The sequence below is a fragment of the Theobroma cacao genome, chromosome 10 (assembly GCF_053813885.1).
Source record: "Theobroma cacao isolate CCN51 chromosome 10, ASM5381388v1, whole genome shotgun sequence".
NCBI lineage: Eukaryota > Viridiplantae > Streptophyta > Magnoliopsida > Malvales > Malvaceae > Theobroma > Theobroma cacao.
Window position 1 is genome coordinate 24128238 of NC_142648.1, and position 26079 is coordinate 24154316.

The following is a 26079-nucleotide window of genomic DNA, read 5'->3' on the forward strand; positions in this document are numbered from 1 at the left end:
TTGAAGATTTCTAAATCAGTTGAAGCCTATTTTAATTAGTTAAAGATAAAAAGAGAAAAGTTTCAACTAGTTAAAGGGGAAATTAATTAGTTTAAAAAAAAAAAAAGCTGGCAAAAAGTAGTGTTTGAAAATGTCACAAAACATAAAAGTTCATAATGGGTTTAAGCCACCTTTAATCGGTTAACACAGTTAAAGAGACTGCCAAACAAAAAATACTTAATCAGTTAACGCTTACTTTTAACCAACTAAAGATTTATAGCTAGCACATTTGAATTTAATCACTAAAAGACAAAGTAACAGCTATAGTGGGTTCAAAACTGTTTCAAATGGTCAGAATTTGTCTCCAACAACTGGAAATTGTTTTTCAAGTATTTAAAGGGTCTCCACAACAGTTAAAAAGGTTAAGAGTTTGTGAGAGCCTAAAGAGTAAAAACCTTTTCATTTACACTAGTATTCCACTATTATCTTTGTAAAAGTGTTTAAACTTAAACTTGTATATCTTAAATAAGCTAAATGATCATTTGTACCTTATTTTTCTCTTATTTCTTGTTTGATTAGAGTGTGCGAGACACTCTAAAGGTTATTGTAAGAGTTTAGAGCTTGAGCTAGAAGCTCACTTTGTAAAAGTTTGGTGAAAGCTATTAATTTCACTAGTTTTAGTGAAGTTGGATTGAAAATCTTAGATTAAAAGCTCATTTTATAAAAACTTGGTGAAAGCTGTTAATTCCATTGACTTTAGTGAAGTTGTATTGAAAATCCTTGATTGAGAATATTAAAGTAGTGAATGTAAGTTAAGTGGACTAAACCATTATAAATATAATGTTTTATCCACTTCTCTTAATCTCTTTTTACTAGATGTTAACTAACCTCAACAAATTCCTAAACCATCCATTTCAAAATCTTCCAAACGGTTTTAAATTCCAAACGTTAGTTTCAAAAATATTTTTAAGTATTATTCACCATCTTTAGCACTCCTTTTGAGATTAACACTATCTGTTGACAATTTTAAATTATGATACCATTTGTTACAAGTTCGCATTATCAATCCAAAATAAAATACCTATTAAATGGATTCTTACTTATAAATTTATAACTTATCGCATCTTTTAATGATATAAGATCCGTGATTCATGCAAGTATAATAAGGGTGTAAAGGACTTAGGGCTCATAAGACAAATGCACCTACCCCATGTTTGGTTCCATATGTGGTGGGGCAACTACAATTACATATATGTACCAAAAATTAAGAATGCTTCTCATCAGATCCATATAATTCAAGTTCTTATATTTTATTTTATGAAAAATAAAAATTAAAAACAAAAAGTCAAGTAAATGAATTCAAGTTCAAATCTAGAGACTCACAAGCAAGTTCATGTCCCCCAAAAGGCAAAAGACATCCTACCTCCACTTTTTTTTTTCAACATTCCCGTATATTTGAATCCCTTTTCAAAATCAAGAAAATTGTCCTTTCCTTTGTAGGGCAGCAGATTTTAATTCTACAAACAATACATTGTACAGAAGCACAACTCACAGTTGGGATGGTGTTAAGCATGCATAATAACATGGTGAAAGTATTAGTTCATGGAGATGGACTAGTGAAGTGAAGTCCAAATATTGTTCTACCAAGCAAATTTGGGGGCCAAGTTTCTAAAAACATTATGGGGATTCATAGACAAGTTGGTTGAGTGGTGCAATAGTTTTTTTTTTTTAATTTGAAAAAACAAAATTTGAACCCTACTTTTTAAATAGAAAATCATGTACCAACCAATAAATTAAATATTTCGATTCAGTGTGGTGTAGTGGTTATTGTGCTAGCAGTTGGGTTTTTAGAGTTGCTTGGACCTTGGAGTGCTTCTATCTCTACTTTATTTGACTCAAGGTATGAAGTTTTCAACTGATGTTGCCCCATTTTGAATTGCATTATAAGGAGGAGGTGGTTCACAACAGGCTTTAATGGTGTTGCAGGTTAGAAACATGACTTGAAAGAGGAGTTAACACAAGTTTTGCTTAATCCATTACCTTTTTATTGGTTATTTTAGTGTTCTTTGTTTCTCCATGTCTAGCTTAGCTTGTAAACTGCTACAATTTCTTCCTTTTGTAGTAAATATGCCTTTATGTTTTTTTGGATAAATAAAATCTCTTTTACCAAAAAAAATATCACTTTTTTATTATTAAGATTATCAAAGTATAATAGATTAATTACTCACTGATTAAATTAAAAAAATTATAATAAGTGATTTGCACCCTTAATTTTTATTTTCATAGAAATATTTAAATATAAAAAAATTATAAGTCACATCTCTTTTAATAAAAAATAAATAAAAATAAATTAAGCATGTGATTTTTAACAATATAACAAATAGCTTTTATATTAAATGTTTTATATTTAAAAATATCAATTTTAAAAATTCAATACTGATTTTCAGTTTAGGCATAAGGCTTTAAAAAGCTCTTTAACTATGTAAGAAAAATTAAATAAGTCTTTATTCTTTTATTGTGTTCAATTAAACTCTTATATTTTTATTTTAGATCAAATAAATTTTTATAATTAATGATTAATTAATTATTATTAGTCAAAATATCACTTGTTATTTTAAACTCATGTGATGTTAACGTGGAAGGTGAAAAATATATCATCATGTCACGTCATCATTCATTATGACCAAAGACGTACCTAGAGCATTTTTAAAACGGGGTCAAATAGAAAAAAACACTTAATAGTCGAAGAGAACTTTATATATCATTCAATTCTTAATCATTTAAAAGATTAAATAAAACTTATAAGACATTGACCATACAAAAAAAAAAAAACATATTAATAGTAATGATGGTGTCTCATATATATATTGAACAAAACTATATAAGGAGTCTCTCTCATTCTTTACACGTAAGAATGGAAGAAAAAATAATTTTTCAAATTCAAAATGAATTGCTGTTATACACAAAATGGGCAACTTTTTGAGAAAGCTTTTTTTTTTTATTTTCTATTTGCTTCTTGAATTGTTAATTAATGTATTAAGCTCTTAAGTTGAATTGTTAAGATATAATATATTTATATAATATATAAATAATTTTAAAAATTTTGAAGGGGCAATGGCCCCCAAAAGCAATGGGATACTCCGACCCCTAATGATTACATATCAGCATGCTACATCAACATATATGACATAAAATAATAAATAATATTTTAACAAAATCAATCATTAATTATAAAAAATTATTTAAATTAAATATAATAAACAAATAAATATTTATTTAAATTTTTAAAAATTATTTAGAGTGATTTTTTAGATATTATACCTTTTAACATGTCACAGATTCACTTGATATATGTGTTATTTGGATTGAAATCATGACTCGTTAATAAGTGATATCAGAATTTATTAATAAACGAGATTATCCTGTTTTGGATCAAAAATAATGATTGAATGCAAAATTTAAATATATTAATAAATTTATATTTTTAAGTTGATATATTTTGACCGCATAATTTTATTTATGGTAATTATATAAAAAAGAAAATTAAAAAAAATAAATTAGAGCGTCGAGTTTCGCGCCAAAAACAACTCAAAATTTCCGTACCCCAAATCTTCCGTATTAAAGCTCCGATTCGTAACGCATCCATAGCTTTTTGCCTTCGTCTCCCCCAAATTCCATTGTTTCTCCTTGGAGTTTCGAGCTTTTCCTTAGAAATTTTTTGTTTTGTTTTCCCCAAAATGACAACTTTGCCCCCGTCGCTCTCCCCCTGTCACTCCCAAACGACATGCGCTTCTCTCCTCCAAGAATTGCAGGTTCTCTCTCTCACTTTTTTTTTTGGGGAATTTTATTTTATTTTTTAAATTTATTTGACTGAGAAAATAGAGTAATTTGCTTCGTTTTCGTGTATGATTACTAGATAATATGGGATGAAATTGGGGAAAGTGATGGAGAAAGAGATAAGATGCTTTTGGAATTGGAGCAAGAGTGTTTGGACATCTATAGAAGAAAGGTGGAAATGACGAGAAAGTACAAGGCCGATTTGCATCACTCTTTGGCTCAGTCTGAATCAGAAATCGCCAACCTCGTTTCGGCCCTCGGCGAACATTCCTTATCCTTCTCACGGGTTCGTAGATTTCTTCTTTTCTTTTTTCTTTCTAGCATTGTTATTGTTATTGTTTTGCAATTGACAATGCATTTCCTTAATTAGAAATGCTTAGGGGAAAAATGGCTTTGTTATGTGTAAGATAAGGCAGAACTGGCAGGCCATGACATATGCAGTATCTTGAGATATATTTTTGCTTTATGGTTGTTTTTTTTTCTTGCACATCATCTTTTGATATGGGTCGCTTACATTTGTGAAATAATTAGGGGAAAAGAGTCCTTTTATGTGTGGCAAAATCTTACATTCTGTGTGTAGTATCTAAGTTTAATTTTGGTTTTCCATGTAATGTGTTGATTTGGCTGAATTTTGCAATTTGAGAAGTGAAAGGCAGTCTTATGCAGCAAGTATTTCCTCTGTATATGGTTTGGAGCGAGAAAAATAAATGTGTGAGAATAATTGTGAAATCATTAGAGAAAAATGGCCTTTCACGTGTAAAATTTATAGGACATGGATGGAAACCACAAATGTTCTTAACTTATAAAAGCTTACTGAGGAGATGGTCTTAGATAGGGCAAGGTAGCGTGATATGATCCGTATAACCAGCCCTACTTAATGTGTAAAATTGATTATATGAAAGCATACATTATGCATGTACTATCTTAGGGTATATATGCTTTGTGGCTGTTTTATCCAAACATTTGTCTTGATTTGGCTGATTTCTGCAATTTGAGAAGGGAAAGGGCACTCTCAAGCAGCAAATATCTGCTGTAAGACCTGTTTTAGAGGATCTGAGGTCCAAGAAGGAGCAAAGAATGAAGGATTTTACTGAAACACAATCACAGATTATTCGGATTTGTGCAGAAATAGCAGGCAATAGTCAGGACATTATGTCTGCTGATCCACAAGTAAATGAGCATGATTTGACTATCAAGAAACTAGGGGAGCTTAAATCTCACCTACAGGAGCTTCAGAATGAGAAGGTTTGTAGATAGCTACGGTCTGGAATTTTAAGTTGTACTAATACTCTAATAGTGCGGTGTTTTGTTTATTGTATTGATTTTTATTTTGTCTTTGACTGACTCTGCAGATTATCCGGTTACAGAAAGTTAACAGCCACATTAATATGATTCATGAGCTGTCAGTTCTGATGTCCTTTGATTTCTTGAAGACGGTTAGTGGCATTCATCCGGGCCTGATTGATACTCCAAATGGTCAATCAAAGAGCATCAGCAATGATACTCTTGCTAAATTAACTGGCATAATTCATTCCCTGCAGCAAGAGAAGCAGAAAAGGTTACAAAAGGTGACATGTCGTGGATTCTGTCAATCTTTTTTATGTATTGACACATTACATGTCTTCATATGTTGATGCCTGTAGATGTACTTGTATTTACTTATGCATATGCATGTATGTATGTGTTGGTGTTTGCTCTTTCTCAATAATCGAAATTAAGAAGAAATAAGCTTTACTGATATGAAGTTGATATCTGCTATAAGTTTCCTTTCAATTGCCCCTTTTGACACTGTTTTAATTATTCTTATGGATTGATTATCATAGGAAACCAATTTTGCAATTTTGTTGGCACAACAATGGACATTGAAAGATCTATTTGGTTATTCCTACCTGCACGTTTGCTTTGAAGAGTTGTTGTGGAGTTTTGTGATGGAAGATCTTAACGACAGTGTTGTGATCTTAAATATCAATGAGCACATGGTTTTAAAAGATTACAAACATGAAAAATCACTTTCCTTTATGCTCTATGGTAAAGCTAATCTTATTGGAGATGGGCATTTTGCTTATTATGTATCACATGAATTAGTTCATTACTGATTTTCATTGGTAGGTCAAAATCTCAAGCAGGCATAGCTTTATAACAAGGTCTGAGTGCTTGAACATTATTGAAACTGTTAATAAAAAAATCCTATAGTTTCTCTTAAAAAAGATAGCTACATTAATTGGTTGACTGTTCTGCTTGAGGAACTGAAGGTTCTGATTAACTAAGTTCTTTCTTTAGGTGCTTTCAGTGAGAGTGGATTTTTAGGATGATAGGGTAACTAATAGCTCATTTGCATCTCCAAGGATGGCTGTTATGGTCTTTATGTTCTGGATTTCTACTGGGGAAGAATTATTCCTCTCTAATTAATAAATTACAAGGAAAAATTTTAAAATGCAAATGGGAAGGTTCAAGTGTTTTGCAAAATTGTAATTTTGCCAAAACAAGCCACAGCTGGGATGCATTTATTTTTTCAGTATCATATTTTCTTTAGTGCCGCCTGCATGGATTGCTGCACTTTATGTTTGGTTCATATGGAATCTATCCGCTTAAGTTCTTAAACAGCTAGAGTTTGGTAACTTTTAATGTGTGAAAAATTTTATTGAGGAAATTGCATTGCTTGAGAAGAATGAGGTTGTTTATACACTTTATTTTCTTGATCTTCTGTAAAAGTTTAATAGCGATTGAGAGTGATCATACTCTGTTTTTTATCAGCTGCATAACTTTAATAGGGAATATGCTATACAATCAGAAAAGCTGCCTTTTTTAGGTATTCCTAGTTTTTAAGATGATAACATGTATGACTTTTCAGAAGGTCAGCTTCTTAGAATGTAAGGTTGGTACAGCTAGCAGAAGCTGGAGATGTGCTTAGTACAGTTGAGTGCTTTCATACTTTTAAAGGTGATATGTTGAGCTAGAGATCTTGATTGCAAGTTCTTACAAGTCAAAATTTGCCTTTGATGTTGGGTGGTTAGCATTCTGAAAAATAGGTCTATAGAGCACCAAGTCTTCTTTTTCTTGAATGTCTTTTTGATGGTTGAAGAGAGACTATTAACTATTCCATGTTATAACCTAGAGTAATTTAGAAAATATGGAAGAACAAAGTCTTCTTTTTAGTTTTTCTGTTTGATATGTAATTTTCATGCAAACTATACATATGGAATTCTGGCTAATATATTAATCCTTTTCTCCAGTTAGATTATTCTTTTCTTTTATAATTTATTTTTATTTTATTATATTTTTTTAGTACTTAAGGAGAAGTTGGGAACTGCAGTCTTCTGCAAGGTACTGACTCTGAGTTGCATAAAAAAACTTTTCATATGGACTTTCTGTTTTATATGTCTCTATACTTGATATGAGTATTCGTTTTTATCTGTTCCTGCATTTTCATGTTTATGGTTGAGCATTAGACCATTTGTTCATTTGCATGTGAGTTTGAGTAAGAGTTTCTTCTCTAAACCATTTTTATTTTACTGTAGCTTCAAAGCCTTGGGAGCATATTGATGGAACTATGGAATCTCCTTGATTCACCTGCTGACGAGCGAAAGAAATTTGAGCATGTTACTTCCTTGATTTCTTCCTCAATTGATGAGGTGTCCAGACAAGGATGCCTTGGTCTAGATGTTATTGAACAGGTGGCACTTATGTTTTTGTCTATTTTATTGGAACCATAGATGTTCCAAGGTTATTGTAATTTGCACATAATGTTATATATTTGTTATTGTTTTCAGGTTGAGGTTCATGTTGAAAGATTGAATGTACTGAAGGCTAGTAAAATGAAGGAGTTGGTATTTAAGAGGCAAAATGAACTTGAGGAAATCTACAGAGGAGTTCATATGGATGTAAACAGTGATGCAGCACGGCAACTTCTTATCAATCTCATAGAATCTGGTTCTGCCAAATTATCTCCTTGTTCTGGATTATCTATATCTTCGTGAAACTATTTATTGTATCTTTGTTTTCATTTCTATAAACATACCTTTCTTTTTCATATTATGTACTGATTTTCATTTATAGTGTCACATTTTGCCTTACATAATAACAACACAATGAGGTGTATGCTTGTTTGCATGTTCTCTGTTATCTGCTTCTCCTTTAGGAATATTCATTTCCTTTCTAAAATTTCTTTTTATTTTTTTATTATTTTGTATGATTCTTTTTTGGAGCTTGTGATGCATCATATAATCTAATGCAAAATGTGGTTTTGCTGCATAGATGTCCTTGTTTCATCTCATATTGATTTCTGTTCCCTGCATCACATTTTGACTTACATTTACATTTTGTAGCTTTTTATGTGGCCATTCAATTTAACTACAAAAACAGTTTGCTATTAACATGTCCTTTTTCTCTCACATATTAATTTGCTTTAGCAAAGTCATATTTCTATTCAATGGCATGTTATTTGCATCTCAACTAGTATGTGCATCATTATTGGAATATTTAGTTCTGTCCCTCTTTCTAGTCATCATACTAACTTTTTAATATTGTGTATCTTGTCTCTGTAGCATACTATGCAACCTCTTAATTTTGATTATGTATATGCATCTCTAAGGACCTTTCTCTCAATAATTATAGCTTTGCAAAACCTAGTATGTTTTGGACAATTAGAATACGTGCACTATGCTTTCTAACTGCTAGTTTACATGAGTTATGCATGGGTTTTATTTTGTCATCTATTATCTGATGATACCCTGTTCCAGGTTATGAAATCCTTTTTTGCGGTGAACATTCTTAACAAATCTGCAACAATGCAATCTGCATACAATTCTTGACGTGAAATTGTTGTTAAAATGTTATGTGTTTCAACACGCCTCTTCAGGTGATGTTGATCTGTCCAATCTGCTTTCAAGCATGGATGATGAGATTACAAAAGCCAAACAGGAAGCTTTAAGCCGGAAGGATATTTTGGACAAGGTAGAGAAATGGAAACATGCATCTGAGGAGGAAAAATGGCTTGATGACTATGAAAAGGTGAATCTTATTTGAGAAGCTATCAGAATATTTTGTGCTGTGTTCTGTGTTACATAGGAATATTTATTCAGAGATCCTTAGGGTTGACTCTTGCACTTCACAAAGATGCTCTAAAATGTAATCCTTATGTTAATTTGCTAAGATCTCTAAATTGTAGCAGTTTTATACAATATGTGTACTTAGTTTCACTTTTTCTTTTTGAAATCAAGATCACTGTTAAGCTGTTATGATCTAGAGAGGGATGCCTCCATATTTCATAAAATTTTTCTGGTGCTCCTAAGTTATATACTATTTCTTGAGGTCATACACACTATTGACTAGTTTGATGTTAATTATATTTGCAGGAATTATATTTTTGCATATTAATGACTCCCCACTAATTTGGCCAAAAAGAAAAATGGAAACTCCCTACTAATACTGTATGAAAGATAAAACTTTTTATAGTGCCATAGCAATCTGAAATTTAAATCAAATCATATTCATGAGACAACTGAACTAGTTAATAGGATCAGCCTTATTTCTCCTACCCCATTGCTTTAGCCAGTGAAATGTTTTGGATAGTTCGGTTATATAGTAAACTTCTTAAAGAAGGTTGAAGTTATTGATGTACTGTTTGCAGCTACAACTCTCATTATTCCTATCTTCATTTTTAATTTTTTTCTTCTCTCTAGGATGAAAATCGGTATACTGCAGGAAGAGGAGTGCACAAAAATCTGAAACGTGCGGAGAAAGCACGCATTCTTGTCGGCAAATTACCAGGTAAGCTTATGAATATCTTGCATGATAAATAGGTTTTTGTAATGTTATGTACTTAATTTCCCTTGTTGAATAGCAAACATGCTTTGTCATAAAGCAAAGTTTTCAAACCTCTAAAGTACTTTTTGCTAGTTTTTCAAGAACTTTGTCTTCCTAGTTCTAAGAAGCAAAGTTATTTTCTAGTGTTAGAAGGGTGCTTCTATATGCGACCATGGTTCTAAGGTGAGACTTAAGTTCTCATGTGGTTAGACATTTGTATTTTGGTGAAAGAAACAAGTTCTGGAAAGGGCAACAAGTAATAACTGAAATTCTCGCTGAAGCTATTATAAAAGGTGATGGTTTAAATTATGAATTCAAGTAGAAAAAATTGCATATTAGAGTTTGAAGCTAGGGGCATTATGCATAGGACTTAGCATAATTCAGTTGAAACTGAAATAACTGACTGAACTGATTGGATTCAGTTAATTAGTATTGGTTTAGGGTCAGTTGGGATCATTGGTTTGCTCGGGTCATTTGGTCAGTTTTCAGTATCTAAAATTTACATCTATTTGACAGCTGCACTGCAAATTTGCTTTTACTAAGACATTTCCTGAGTAAATTAAGCTTTAATTGCTAATAGTGAAGCTTAAAGAGACATGGTTGCTTTAGCATTCTGATTGTTGTATCAAACTAATGTGAATGTAATTTATACATAATTGTGGAAGTGTGTTTTTATGTATAGGAACATGACATGTTTATGATGTATTGAACAATGTGCATAAGTGCTCTATGTCCTGAGATGCATTACTTTATGATTAATTTCGTGGACAGTCTAGAAATTAAAGAAAAACATATTGAAAAAAAATATCTCCTTGGTCTGTCAAAAAAGGTATGAAACTTTACCAGAAGAGAGTTTGCGGTGCTTAATGGATTCATAAACTTTTAGTGTGAATGGCCATCATATGATACTTAAGCTTCTTTTTGTTGGCTAGCTATTGTTGAAACTTTAACTGCGAAAGTAAAAGCATGGGAGCTGGAGAAAGGAATCCCTTTTCTATATGACAAGGTAAGTACTTTGTGATTCTTAGTTTGTTTTTACATTAGTTTATGATTGTTTGGTCTCAAAACTGATTTACAATTGCAGATTTCGCTCCTAAACAAGTTGGAGGAATATACTGTTTTACGCCAAGAGAGAGAGGAGGAGAAGCGTAGATCTCGGGTACGCTTTCAAATTTACTATTTAAGCATGATCATAGCTTCTGAACCTTAAACCTATTGAACCCCCCATTCTTAAGTACATATTGATTCATAAAGTTTAAATGAAGAGCTCCCTCATCTAACTATATGACTTAGAAACTCAAATCCTAATGGCTGTTTCTGTTCCTTCTAAGTTCTTATGTTCACTTAACTATATGCAACACTATGCATCTATTTTCAGGTGCTACCTGGTGCCTTGGATAGGTGGTAGTGGACTGGATATTGTCTAGAGTGGGCTTGGGGTTATTTATCATCTACAAAGAATAAGAACAAGAGAAAAAATATTTAATAGGAAAGTACATAAAAGAATAAGATGAAATTCTCTCGAAGAAGAAAAATGGAATTAAATTTCTATGGAGGTGTATGGACCTTTTTTTTATATGTTTTGGACTCATTTGTTTCCATGATAAAACTTTTGTTGTTTGTCATGTATTTGTCGTGCTCTCAAATGTTAAACAACTGGCATTATGATTTGGATGTGGCATGTGGGTTGAAATGCCTTTATTCCAGTTCTCACAGTGTGGTTATGTAAATGGTGGTATCTATATATCATTAGTATTAATGCATAACCTTTTATCTTTGTCATTAAGATATGCAGCAATCGTCATTCATAGACTCCCTATGTTGGATCCGCATACTCTGCTTTTTGTTGTCATATAGTTATGTTGGAGGGTTTTATGCAGTCATAAAGTCAGCTAAAGTTCATTTATATTGCCATATCTTGCAGGAACAAAAACGGTTGCAAGAACAATTTGCTGCAGAACAAGAGGCACTCTTTGGTTCAAGACCAAAGAAGCCCTTGGGTCAGACTAATACTATGGTTGGAACCCCTATTGGTCGCCGGGTGTCAACTCCTTCAAGTAGGCATGGGGTTTCAAGTCTAAAGGAACGTAGAGAAAGTGGTAGGGTTAACAATGTAATACCGTTGAACTTTGTTGCTCTCCCAAAGGATGACTCCGTCTCTCGGGGAAGTTAGACCTCCTTGACTCTTTTTTCCGACATCATTGTAAATGATACACAGGGGAAGTAACTCTTTATCCCAGCTTTGTTTGCTTTTGTACATTTTTACAGGAGATCAAAGATGGTTGATCTATTATATGACATGAAATGCACTTCTATACTGCTTAACTAATTGTAGATACATGACTTCGATCGACATTCTCCATTGCTTAGGGTTGAAAAACAGTTTAATATCTTGAACGTATGAACTAAAACGTACTCAAGCATGTTGAAAAATTACTGTTATTTCTCATTATTATTATTATCAAGTGTATTTGTCAAGCAAAAGCAGCATTGTGACTTGAGATTATTATGCAGTAGTGTAAGTTTCAGGAAGCTTGAACTCTTTATAGGAAATGGTTCAACCCAACCAAGAGGTGGGCTAACTAAGGCTAGATGTTGATGCAGGGAACTTAAAGCCTAAAGATTAAACCCATCCCAAGGATATTCAAATAGTTTAGAAAAAGCCCTTAGGTTTTTCTACCTATTACTTTCCCTTTGTTACCATTTAGCAATGCCCCTTTCAAAGATGTTCAAAGTGTTTGTATAATTTTCTCCTTAGCTTTTTAGCATGTGAAAGCTACAAAAATAATTTCTATTTTTTATTTTGTTTCAATGTTTCTGAAACTATATTTGTTTTTTATTTTGGACAAGTTTAATGTGATAATCGGGTTTAATTGAATTCTTTAAACTCGGAATTATTTAATTCTTTTGTTCGGGATTCTTATAAAAATGTGTTAAATAATCAAAATTAAAACAGAAAAGATAGAAATAATAACATTGTGTGTGACTAATATAAATTTTAAAAACAAAAACTCAAAGCCTCATATTTACACTCTTCAAATTCATATTTCTTTAAACCCTTTAATATTTCCCTTTTTTACAAATCATTAGGTGGAATTCTGCTTTAAGGTCCAAAAGATTTACTAGTAAAGATAAACTTATTTATAAGAACTTGCAAAAAATAATCTCTCTTGTATGTGTGTGTTTAATTTGGAATTTATCTCAACGCACATGCTATGTTTGCCACTTCATTTATAGTGTAATTATCGTGATGTCTAATCGGATTACACAACGAGAAGTAACTCTTTCTCATTCGATCCTCTCATCTTCTCAAAATCCATAACTCGAAATCTCGTAATATACATACATACATAAATATATACATACATACATACATACATATATATATATATATATATAATCAATTTAACCAAAAGAAAATTGAAGAAGGACCTCATAATTGAGGGGGGACAAATATAGTTGACAATGATGCAACATCCTATTGCCACCATTTGCACCAATAAAGGAGAAACACTAGCTTCGGTTGGTTTCAAAGGTTGCTCAATATGATGAAACATTATCCTAAAAGCTTAATTAACAGATGCAAAAAAAAAAAAAAAACCTTTTAATTTAGGAAATGATTTCCATTGAAACACTAAATATGATCAATAAAATAAAGTAAATAAATAAATATTAAAAATTGAAAAATAACTATTCCAAACTAATTTATTTAAAAAATATATTCTAATTTTGTGAAAAAGGTTTCATAGAACTTGTGGTCACTCCATAATCAATTTTTCACATCATTGCTTTGAGTTTTTCACTGTCTTTTGCAATTATGCTGTTTAAATAGAAACAAAACAGAAGGGAATAGAACAATATATAATTTTAGAGTTAGTGTGCTAGGTCAGATCCATTATCCTTAATGAACCACTTGCCACTTACATTAACTTTCTAAATCCTTAGGTATAGCAAAGTATATTATTGCTAATCCAACATATAGTAGTTAACAACTATCCATAATCAATCAATTTAATTAAAATTTTTTCTATATAAAAAAGAAACAAAAAGCATATCGATATGTTCCATCCATATGAAAACCTACCCTTCTTGATATATTTTATGTTAGACAAATTATTGGATAAATTAATATTGTTTTAGAAAAAGTAAGCTTTTGAATCTTACTTGAGATAGAAGAGAATATTCCTCAAGAGAATTATATGACATATCTAAAGCATAAATTCTCTTATAGGGTTGACATCATGATTCATGGCATAGTAAGTTGTTTTTGGAGCATTATAAGATGTGGGTTCTTTCAGATAAGTCTCCACTCTCCACTTGAAGGGAAATAAAAAACAACATAGAGAAAGGAGAGAGGGATTTATTTCCCATATCTCCCTATTTTTGCATCAAAATCAGATTCCACAAGTTTTTTTTTTTTGGTTTAAATATTCAAGTGGAAGCATTTGGGAAGAACACAAGTTCTTCACTACTTCAAAATATACATATGTATAAATGTAGGATTCGAGATTCGATTCATCTTGGAGGCCTCAAGTTTGTATATATGAGACGGAAAAAGATTACTTCTCATTGTTGAATTCAAACAAATTCTTATGAATAAGATGCAATTTATGTATATATTATATATATTAGGATGATGTCCGTAGCTATGCTACAAAAAAATCACAGAAAATATTGATTATGTTAGAGTTGATTTCAATTTGGTACCTTCAAAAGAGTTTGTAGAGAAAACAATATTGTATTAGTCAACTGCATGAATATTCGATTTTTACTAATAGAGAAAAAAATAAACTAGTATTAATTAAAAATAATTATTTATCCCGGTTTCAATTGCAGGAAACTTGCACCTACATATATGATTATAAAACAGTAGAATTTTAAGAAATGAGATAATATATAACATATACTATTGACAAATTAAGATAAATAGTTGTACAATATAAAGCAACCATAAAATATAAAGATCCTCTCAATATAAAATAGTTACTAATTTATAATAATATATCTTTTATATATAAACTGAATGGCTAAAGATTGTCAAATTTAATTGATTTATTTGTTCAATGATGACTATGTGCTATGTATATTAAGAAATGAATAAACCTTCTTGACTTTTTTATTTTGTTCAATGAATTGGATGAATATTTATTGGAATTTAAACATTCATATATAAAAGAGATGTCTAAATACTATGGATTTAGGTTCATGCAGAATAAGAGGATATAAACAAAAAATAATATTAAATTGCAATTGATAAATATTAAATGAATCTATATTCTAAATATTAAAAATTAAAAATTATTATTTTCAAGTATTTTTTTTACTGAAATAAATAAAAATAAAAAAACCCTTCAAATGTAAAAAAACAACTCAACTTTGACATAAGGTGTAAAAAAAATTAATTCAATTAAGAATGACAGCCAATGGACCCAATTAGTTATCCTATTTAAAACAAAATTTATCCAAAAAAGAAGATAATCTTATCAAAGATTATTAGATGTATAATAAACTATTAAGAAATGAGAAAGTATATAACCTATACTATTAATAGATTAAAATAAACAGTTGTAGAATATAAGACAACAGTATAATATAAAGATTCTATCAATATAAAATAGTTAGTAATTGCTAGTATTATATGTTTTTTATACATAAAATGAATGGCTAAGGTTATTAAATTCAATTGATTTATTTATTCAATGGTGATTGTGTGTCATGTATATTGAGAAATGAGTAGACATTTTTGACTTTTTTATTTTTTTTAATGAATTGGATGGATGTTTATTAGAATTTAAACATTCATGTGCAAAAAAGATGTCTATATACTATAGATTCAGGTTGATGTAGAATAAAAGAATACAGACGAAAAATAATATTAAATTATGATTGATAAATATTAAATGAATCTATCTTATAAGCATTAAAAGTTAGAAATTATTGTTTTCAAATATTTTTTACTAAAATAAATAAAAGAAAAAAAGAAAAAAAAACCTTCAAATGTCCGAGGCAATGTAGTTTTGACATAAGGTGTAAAAAAAATTAATTTAATTAAGAATGACAAATGTCAATTAATTGACCCAATCAATTATCTTATTTTTATATAATGAATTGGATGAATATTTATTGAAATTTAAACATTTAAGTATAAAAGATATATCTATATACTATAGATTTAGGTTTAGAATAAGAGAATATAGACAAAAAATAATATTAAATTGTAATTGATAAATTAAATGAATCTATCTTCTAAGCATTAAAAGTTAAAAATTATTATTTTTAAGTATTTTTATTAAAATAAATAAAAGTAAAAAAACAAAAAAAAAAAAACCCTTCAAATGTCAAAAACAACTTATTTTTGACATAAAGTGCAAAAAAAATTAATTCAATAGAAAACGAAAGGTCAAAAAAACAAAAAAAGAGTTCTAATTGAATGACATTTGTTATTCAATTAAAGACTCAATTGAAAAAAATTGAAAAAAATTGAAACATCATATTTTTATATATATTATAGATATTATGCAAAGCTAAAGGGCAGAGGGCACAGAAAACACCTGTATGGTAATCCTTACTAGGTAAGAATGCATTAGCAATAAATTAAAGGGGATTAATTAATTAATTAATATTCTAAAACATGGATTAAGGTTTAGTTGAGTGTCCCTATTAAGTGGGACAATGGACTCTTACATACTATCTAAGAAAGATCTTATCTTAGTGAAAATTAATTAAAATGTGTGTGGAGAATCGATCGCTATCAGATAAGTATTAATTATACTTAGTGATTTCCATGCATATTAATATTAATCCTTCTAAGTGGATTATATGCTGTTTATAATACATTTTTCAATAGGTTTCACTTTTTGGATTTCATATTTCATTACAAAGCACTATGAAATCAAAAAGACAAAAAACGAAAGAAAAAAAAATCTCCACGAGATACCCAAATCTCGAGTTTAAATTTTGAGATAGATGATGGGGTGAGATTTATGAGATAAGAGAGAATTCTTTTCATCGAGTCGTTTAAATCCTCGTGTATAACATAAAATTAGGATATAAGAGAAAAAGTCTTGATTTAAATATCGAAAGATGTTTTGAGAGATAATTAAGTGAGATTCTCTGCTTGGTATGAACATGTTGGTGGCATTACTAACTCAGAATCATTTGTAGAATAAAAACAATGAAATATAGGCAAGTTGACTTTTGTTATATGCAGCCAAGAATAATCATTGATGTGTACAATTCCTAAGAATATCATATAGGCAGGAATACTATGCTGATAGTAAAAGTGAACCAAAGAGTGGTTCAGTACTTCGAATTTTAATTAGGCAAAGCAGGCAAAAGGAAACAAAGAAAAATGGCTTCTAGCCAGCAAACAAGAACTGGGAAGATGTTCAATTAATGGGATATTTTGTGTATTCTGCCAAAGTAGTTTACTTCTCTTTTTCATCTTTCTTGACCAATTTGGCATGAATCCTGGTTGGGTTGAAATTTTATAGTGCTTTCATTGCAATACAAATCCAGTTCTTGTCATTTGTTGAGTATTAACTGTAATGTTACACTAAGTCTACTTATCGATATTATATAAATTTTTTTTAAAAGAAAAAATTTCAGTTGTTTTTTAAAAATATATATTAAATACTAATTTCAGTTTATAATGTACTATTTGATGGATAAGAGAGGAAAAAAATAAAAAAAATACTTTGTTAATATAAGGAAAGGAAATGATGATTCTCTCTAGTACCAAGGGAAGGAAAGGAAAAAGAAGGGAAGATTCTCTTCATAGTTCTTTAAGTGCACATATCCATTGCTTTGTCAGTTTGTTCCAATATGCTTACATTCTAAAAGAATCATATAAATATTTATAGAATATAGATTGATTAGTTAGCTGATGGAATTTATCCCAAGCAACATTTATTAGTTTATAGATATTAATTAATTGTATGTTTAAGTCAAGTGCAATAGGAGCAAACTTAATATATAAGTTTGTTTTTCATGTTATAATAAATTTGAATTTCGACAGCAATTTTCGATTTTCTTTGTAATATTGTTAAAACATTATTTAGCTCCAATTATAGAGATTTCATATACTAACCGTCGCTATACTTTATTAATTACCCTTAAAAGGGAAAAAAAGGTAATTAAAAATTTAAATAACAGTACTTTTCAAATTAAAATTTTAAAAAATAATATGAAATTAAGAATTAACATTTGTACAATTTTTTCTTTTGACTCTGGAAAAGAGAACCCGAATATAAATTTTTTAAGTAAAAGGATAACTATGCTTACTAATAAATCAAATGCTCGAGTGTAAGATTTGTTTAAAAATCTTTACACCATCTTAAATCACTTGAGTAAAAGATAAGAAGGATGAGAGGCATGTATATCTTAACATGGAATTGTGTGGACAGAAAGCCAAAGAGATTCAAAGAAGAGTAATGGTAATATTCTTTGGCAGCCATACACACCCAGAAAACAAAGCACTAGCTAGCTAGCTAGCTAGTTGGCCACTAACAAAATATGCTGCATGAATCCATTTTTTTCAAAATCTAGAATTTGTCACAGAAAGTACATAAATTCTATCTATTTGGAACCATGCTTATGGAATATGGATGCTACTTTATATTTCATTACGTAATCCCAATATTTTCTCCATCTATTTTTTTTTTTGTTCGAACAAGCTTATCTTATTTGAAGAAAGTAGTTTACAAAGTTTCACAGTATAAGATGTTGAACTGACAAGATAAACAAAACGCATGAGAAACAATTCTAAACAATAAAAAAATGATAAAAACAATGAAGCTCGTATGCATAACTAGTGATATGAAGAATGCAGCTTAGTTACAATTGGCAAACCCAGGGCGGAGTTAGCCAATTTTTATTGAGGGGGCTAAAAACTAAGAAGAATAAAAGTTAAAAACTTTTAAAGTTAATATATTAAACTTAACCATTAATAATCAAAAGATTTATAATAGACAATAATTTTATATAACATGTTAATCAAAAGAAACAAAAATAAAAAAACTTATAATAGTGCTTTAGGAAAGTTTTATTCGATGATAGCAATATCTTTTTTAATATAAATAATTAAATTATTTGTAAGAAACTTATCATCTATTTTGTTTTAGAGTCTTGTCTTTCTTAATATAAATGACTAAAAAATTACTGTAGTCAACATCCAATATTTTTATTTTATTATATTTAAGTTTATAATACTAAATATTAAACTACAATGCATAAAATATAAATAGTTAAATACGATATATAGAATTAATAATTTCTTCTTATACTCAAGATAATTTTCTTTCAATTAAATATAAAATGTGAAGCACATTAAAAACATATACTCAAGATAATTTTTTTATATAATTAGGATTAATAAAAAATAATATATTGGTGAAATTTTAAACAATAACCAATAATGAATGCTAGAACTTATATTTGAGAATTACATATACAATAATTTTTTACTTTCTAAAAATTAAAATCATTAAAAATAAAATTCACATAACAAAAAAAAAAATCATGATAAGTAGAAGATATAACCTATATAACAAAAAAAAAAAGAATATGGTTGATGATTCGTAGAAATTTAAAAAAAAAAATCTATAAAACCTTAAAACATATAAGTAAATAGAATAAAATTGAAATAAATAAATAAAAAAAATAATATAAATAAAAAAAATTAAATAAAAACTTTACTTCTTTATAATTTCACAATACAATAATAGAAAAGAAGAGAGGGAAAGATGGGTGAAGAAACTTAAAAAATTAAAAAAAATTAAGAACTTGAGTAAAATTAAATGGGACTTGTAAGATCATTTCATTATTTTTTAATTTTATTAATTATTTAATAAAAAATTATTTTGAAAAATTATTAAAAAATATATAATATATAAAAAATTTCAAAAATCTTGGGAGGGCCATGGCCCCCCATTACAAAGGGACGCTCCGCCCTTGGGCAAACCCTTAGTTGTTTTTTTTTAAATTGAAAGAAAAGAATTCGAACCATACTCTTTACGTTAAGGATCATACATCAACTAATAAACTAAATGTTCGGATGTCAACAAACCCTTAACTGGTTGGCATCTAAAATGTTCAATTCGATTTAGACAACATTATTTACGAATTGAAGAGTGTGGCTTGAATTAAGACAATTTGATAAGAGTAGGGCTTGATTTCGGACAACATTTAAAGTAAATGCCTGAATAGGGTAACACTCTAGAATGAAGCAAGGGGAGTGTAGTTCGGACACTAATGAAGTATTTGCGAACAACATTAATCTATCCAAATATCCCAAAATTTGGATATTTAGTTAATGGGGTTTTTACTTTATTTGTATTTGTACTTGTGATGCTTAAATTTTATTTTAATTTTGACACCAACCAATAAAATGCGTACTTTTCAAAAAAAAAATAAAATAATAACCGTTACCAATTATTATTCAAGGAGGAAGGTTTGGGTCTTAATTTTTATTCTATACTAGACAAAACAGAACTTCCTTGACCAAATTTGCCTTCAATTGGGTGCATGTAGCAATGGGAAGAGATTCTTGTGATAAGAGACGTGGGTGTCGATGGCTCCTTAATCTGAAATGACATAAGCAAGATGGGGGGATTGATGAGAAATGAGAATAGAATTTAAAGAACGAAGATGCTAATTAACTTTGATTGTTGTCAACAGTTTGGCAGATGGGAGGCAGACTTCTTTGGAATATATAACATCATACATGCAGGTGGGGCTATATATGTCAACTAGCTCATAAATTCCCTTACAAGCAATACCAGCAAATCCATAAAATTAGGTATCTCAAAGGGATCATATCTCTAATGAAGATGACTTGCACATAAGCTAGATTATTGTTTTTTTCTTTTTTATTAGAGGAATAAAGATTCGAGCTTAGTTTCTTTGAATAGGGATATACGTATTCACCGTTAAATCAATTGTTCGGGATGTTTTATAATGTAAGTAGATCATCTTAAATAAATAGAGATGTGAATATCTAAAATCAAACTATGTATTTTACGTTACATACACAAGACTATTTTTGTGAAAAAATATATATATTTGCAATGATATAAATCGCTGTGAAGTGTTGCGAAAAGTGTTTGTAATTAATTGGCATAATATTTTAAAATTTTCTTGAACCATTAGAGAAAATTTAAATAAGTTTTTATTTTTTTATTGTGTTCAATCAAACCCCTATACTTGTATTTTGAATTAAATAGGCACTTGTAACTAACGGTTCATTAAGTACTGTTAGTTGAAACGTCACTTCTCATTTTTTATGTCCATGTGGCACTGATATGGCATTGATGTGTAGGTTGAAAAATATTATATAACTATATCATCATGCTATATTAGTGCATGACATGTCATCATCCATGATAACATGTCAGCATACCAATATCATGTGGTATAAAATGATATATAAGAGCCTATTTGATTAACAATAATTAGTTAATCATTACTTGTAAAAGCTTATTTGATTCAAAATAAAAAAAATAAAGATTTGATTGAACGTAATAAAAAAATAAATATTTATTTAAAATTTTCTAAATAATTCATGAATTTTTTAATGCATTGTACCTAATTGATTCTATTATTCATCACCTGTTTTGCAAGTCAATATAAAATTTCTTAATGAAATTCTTTGTTAAAAACATGTTAATGTCCCTAAGGCCTAAATAAGAGGTGTTCACAATAATACATATTTTGTTAAAAGGCTAGGTGGGCAATGGGGACTTTTAAGTTTATGCTACTCAATCTGCCTATGGAACTTTGAAGATTGAAGCCTTAGAATTTTTTACAAACTGGCAGATAACTCAACTACGCCACCACCGCAATTGCAACAAGCAATTCTCTAAAATGTCTGTGATTAGTGCAAATTTGTAAGGACAAGAATTCAGTGTAAAGGAGTATCCTTGATACCGTATGACAGAAACCCAATATTCCATAGAATATAATGAGTGTGAGTGATTTAACTTATCAGCAGCCACCTGAATTCTGTATGCTTATCATTCCAATAAGTTGGAGGGGAGAAGGAACACCTAGAAAGTTGATACAACTGAACCCAAATTGTATCTGTCTGTCTGCTATTTGATAACACGGGTGCATTTTATCTAGTAGCTTGGATGTGATTTTTGATTAGAAAATGAATGGAAGCATCAGATTCAAAAACAAAAGATGCAACTGAGATTCTTGGAACAATTTCTGCCATTTCCATGGCCTCAACTAGCACAGGGAAAAAAAAAAAAAAAGGGTCAACCACTAGCACACCTTAGTGGAATCTGAATCAGACATCAGCAATTCTACTATGTGTGTACTCACGTGAAGCAAATTCCCAAACCAAAAAGATATTTTCATTTGAGACACAAATTCTGAGAAACAAAGAAAAAGAGATTCTGGGATTCTCTCATTTTCATTCAGTACAAGGGTCCCTAACAGCATTAGCTTACAACATTACTTTATAATACCGAAACATTAAAAAAAGAAGAAGGAAAAGCCCCATATATGACATATGTCTAACACCTTTTAAAAATGATAGAAACAAAATGGGGATGTAAAGACAAAAAACCCCATCCCTTAATGGTAGAACTAAACTTTGAACGATGTTTGGTCTTGGTTGGCTTTCATGGGGGATTCTGGCATGGGCATGGCAATGGCAACTGCTGACAGCTTGTTTGCTTCTGCTAATTTTTTCAATTCAACTTCATTGGCTTCTATATCTTCAATTACTAGGATTGTGTTGCCATTTGCCTGGATCTTAACTGGTTCAGGGATCTCTTCCTCATTAGCCTCCTTCTCCTTGTTTTCCTTGTGCTTTCCCCAGAGGACTGAATAAAGCCCCATAACTATCAAGATTGCTCCTATCACCCTGCAAATTAATCCACAAGGGGATTTGATTAATTCCTATGCGATTCATTAAAACCAAATCAATTCATGCAAGTGATTCTTTTTTATTTTTATATGTTATAAGAAAAAAAAAAGAGAAGTGATGCTTGATGAAATATTCAATTGTCAGTGGTTGTCACTCTATGAAATAAAAGTACAAAATTGTATCTAATGATTAAGGCTGGTACACGTGGGGGATACAACAAATTAGAATAAGTGCAAAACCAGCTACACAAGCATATGTAAGAAAGGATACATGCATGCATGCAGAAAAATGTAACAGTGAGTGAAGGAGAAATTAAAATTTACCCTCCAAGAAAAATCTTCTCTGCCAGGATGAAAGACCCCATGATTGCAACTATGATCATCATCAGAGGGCTGAAAGCAGTGGCAAATACTGGACCTCTTTTCTTTATCACCATTCCTTGAACATAGTATGATATGCTTGATGTGACAATTCCCTGTAAACATTAAAAAATTAGAATAGAGACAACACACAAAAGCCACTTTTTTTATATGTTTATATAGGACTAGAAACAGAGAGAACAGAGAACGAGGTTTATTACAGCATAGGCAGCAGCAAGGAGGTTCATGTCCCAGCCAATTTGCCAAGCTGAGGTCTTGCGCTCCATCACAAATGTCACAACAATAGCTTGTAGAGTGCCCACAAAGCACACTAGTGATGTGAGAGAAAGCTGATGATTCTTGTATGTCTTCAATGCTTTGGCCTGGTAATGATATCAATTAAACAGTGAAGTTAGTTAATTTGTTGGGGGGGGGGGGTGTTCTTGTTCTAAAATTTTGCTGTTTAATTACCTGTAAGACAAAGAGGGAAGCCCAGGCGAGGGTGGCAATGATAAGGAAGATGGAGCCTTTGACCCAATCTTTGTCTGTAGTTCCAGCAGTGTCAGTGCCGTTAGACTGCCTAGGATGGATGCTCTTAGTCCAAAACAATTCAACAATGGGTCCTTTATATAATGTCATGAACATTGCCCCTGCCACTGTCACCAATGTTCCCACTATCTTTGCCTGACACCTCACTTTCTTTACATCAACCTTCTCCATCCTATTCATTACCAAACCAAACAAAAATTAAATTTGAATCCGTTAGTCAGCCTTAACCAAATCTATTCTGCAAAAATGAAAAAGAAAATCCTAGTTACTGATCATGATTCATGCGCATACCGGCACATAACAGCCATGACAAATGTCATTGCAGGAAGCATATTGCTCATAGCACATGAGAAAGTTGGAGATGTATATTTCAACCCAGCATAGTAGAAGTTCTGATCAATCACCGGCCTGTGTTTTTTTTTATCAGGAAACAAAAACTTTGCTTTACTTTAAGATTCCAGGGCAAAATCAATGCGTTTGAAAGAAAAGGGTTTCAGCTAAAAACTAACCCCAGGAGAGCCAGAATGAATATTTGCATGAAAACTGGGAATGTTATCTTTGGTTGCCCTCTCCTGAAATGTTAAAACATAGTTATATTCAGCATATATATAGTTCTTGTGTGAGCTGATCATGTTGCTATCTACATATTTCAATGTTCTTCAAACCTTTCGAAAATCAAAGCAAAGGGAGCTATGACTGCAGTTGCAAAAGCATGCCGGTAGACCACCAGGACATAGTGGCTCATGCCTCTGTTAAGTGAAACTTTGGTGATAATATTCATGCCCGCATAGCCGAACTGCAATGAAATCATTGCAAAGTAAGGTTTGGAGCTCTCCAGGAAGCTACCACATCTCAACTTCTCCATTTTTCTTAACTATTTGGGAGAAATTTGATGGAAAATTCGGAAAAGAGAGAGTTTCAGTTCTGAGAAGAAAGAGATCTAGAGGAAAAGAGAGAGGAAGAATTGAACACCCTGAGAACAAGTGTTTGTGTTTCTCCCTAAAGGAGAAGGCGAGGAAGGGACACATATTTATATTGGTTTGGAGGGAACTGTCCATGTCTCAGGCATGTGGGTGCATCTGTCAATATGTTACTTTACTATACGAAAATTAATCTGAAAAAAGCTAGGTAAGGGAAAATATTACAAAGTTTTTAAACTCCTACCATATGATAAAACATCTTTTACTCTACACTATTCTATCAAAGACCTCTTTCAGTCCCTTACTCTCAACTGCAGCAAATCAAATCATTCTATTAGCCAAGTTTAGCAAGCCTATATACTTTACTAATTACTGCTTTCATCACAATTTTTTATCTTTAGAATTAAATTTTACAAATAAATTTCATTTGCAGACTACTTAGGAATATTTCATTTTTATTATTTACCTCATCCGCATTTTTAAAAAATTTTTTTTCTCAAAGTCGACATTCTCTCAATAAATTCTTGAATATTAATGAAATTTTATCACGTCAATGTCACGCATATTAATGTAAAAATTTTAGATAAAAACGAAAATAAAGTATTTAAAAAAGTCATAAATAAAATATAATTATTGAATATTATATCATTGATAAATGATTATAAATTATTCAACTCTTAATGATGTATATGACATACCAAATAATTGAATCAATAGTTGACGTGTGAGGCAGGATTTGATGCGGTGACATAAAACCGAGTGAGTTCATGGAAAGTTATTCTTAATGATTATCCATATTATATGCTATGCTCAATATGCAAGAGAAATAGAGGGCTTGGCATTTTAATTATATATAAAATTATTAATTAATTTGTATTTTTTTTCTAAAAGCAAGAAAGAGAGGTGGATAACACGTGGCAAATAGTGGTGGGGTATCTGAGTCACTTTCTGCATGGTTTAGTGTAGGTGAGGTAAGCTTAAAGTGACACTCTATAGCTATATTATATCGTACTTTTTTGTTTATTTGTATTTTGAGAGAGAGAGAATCATGATCTTGAAATTAGGCAAAACATATATTCTAGCATCTCTTACATTCTCTATGGTGTTGATTATTCACCTAACATGGCGTCTAAATGTTGTGGAACAAGATTTGGCCGTCATGCCATCCTCAATTTCTTTCCAACATGTAAAACTCTGCCATGCATAAATTTTCAATTAATCATCTACACACTCCAATTTATCCAAATCTTTTAACGAAATAATATGTCTAATTTAATTAATTATTTGATCAATCACGTCTAGACAAAAACCATTAATAATGACTCTTCAAATCGAGCGGTCAAATTTTTTGACTCGTACATTGTTTTCTCGTAGCATCTGAATTTTTGATGTAAAATATATCTTGATGACAAAGTAAAAAGAAAAGAAGATACTTTCTTTGAACTTGACATTAGAATCTCCCGCTTTCTTTCACTCATGCTGACGATTTATATTAAAAATAGAAATTGTAAAGCTATATTTTTTAAATTTAATAATCAATTTTTTCATCTTAAAAGCTTATGGATATATTCATATTTTAAAATTTTTGACAAAAAGTATTTTAGTTAAATATAAGTTAACGTTTCTTAACTCGTGATTAATTCAATCATTGAACATTCATGTTGATATATCGTAACAAATAAAAAGACTTTAGATTTTGCAAATGGAAGAAGATTGAGTAATGATGAAGAAAATCTTTTTTTTTTTTATCTTAAGA

At 30.3% G+C, this 26079-nt stretch overlaps 2 protein-coding genes across 3 annotated transcripts; one reads left to right on the forward strand and one right to left on the reverse strand.

Annotated features, from left to right (window-relative positions):
* The first annotated feature begins 3648 nt into the window (after positions 1–3648).
* Positions 3649–12381, forward strand: MAP65-5 (microtubule-associated protein 65-5). 2 transcript variants are annotated; one of them, XR_016028843.1, is made up of 12 exons: positions 3649–3791; positions 3896–4102; positions 4816–5061; positions 5169–5384; positions 7335–7490; positions 7587–7746; positions 8675–8826; positions 9498–9585; positions 10554–10627; positions 10706–10780; positions 11546–11844; positions 12136–12381. XR_016028843.1 is itself a non-coding variant. In XM_018128663.2 (11 exons), the coding sequence occupies exons 1-11, from the start codon at positions 3717–3719 to the stop codon at positions 11792–11794; spliced, it is 1698 nt and encodes a 565-aa protein (XP_017984152.2). In that variant the 5' UTR covers positions 3649–3716; the 3' UTR covers positions 11795–11946. The 2 variants fall into 2 exon arrangements, 1 of the variants encoding a protein (XP_017984152.2); XM_018128663.2 differs by lacking the exon at positions 12136–12381 and having other exon boundaries at positions 11546–11946.
* Positions 12382–21993: 9612 nt separating this feature from the next.
* LOC108663562 (WAT1-related protein At5g07050-like) lies at positions 21994–24398 on the reverse strand. Its single transcript, XM_018128647.2, has 7 exons — positions 24069–24398; positions 23913–23975; positions 23695–23811; positions 23326–23575; positions 23076–23237; positions 22819–22970; positions 21994–22492 (listed from the first exon to the last, which is right to left on the reverse strand). The coding sequence occupies exons 1-7, from the start codon at positions 24266–24268 to the stop codon at positions 22213–22215; spliced, it is 1224 nt and encodes a 407-aa protein (XP_017984136.2). The 5' UTR covers positions 24269–24398; the 3' UTR covers positions 21994–22212.
* Positions 24399–26079: the final 1681 nt, after the last annotated feature.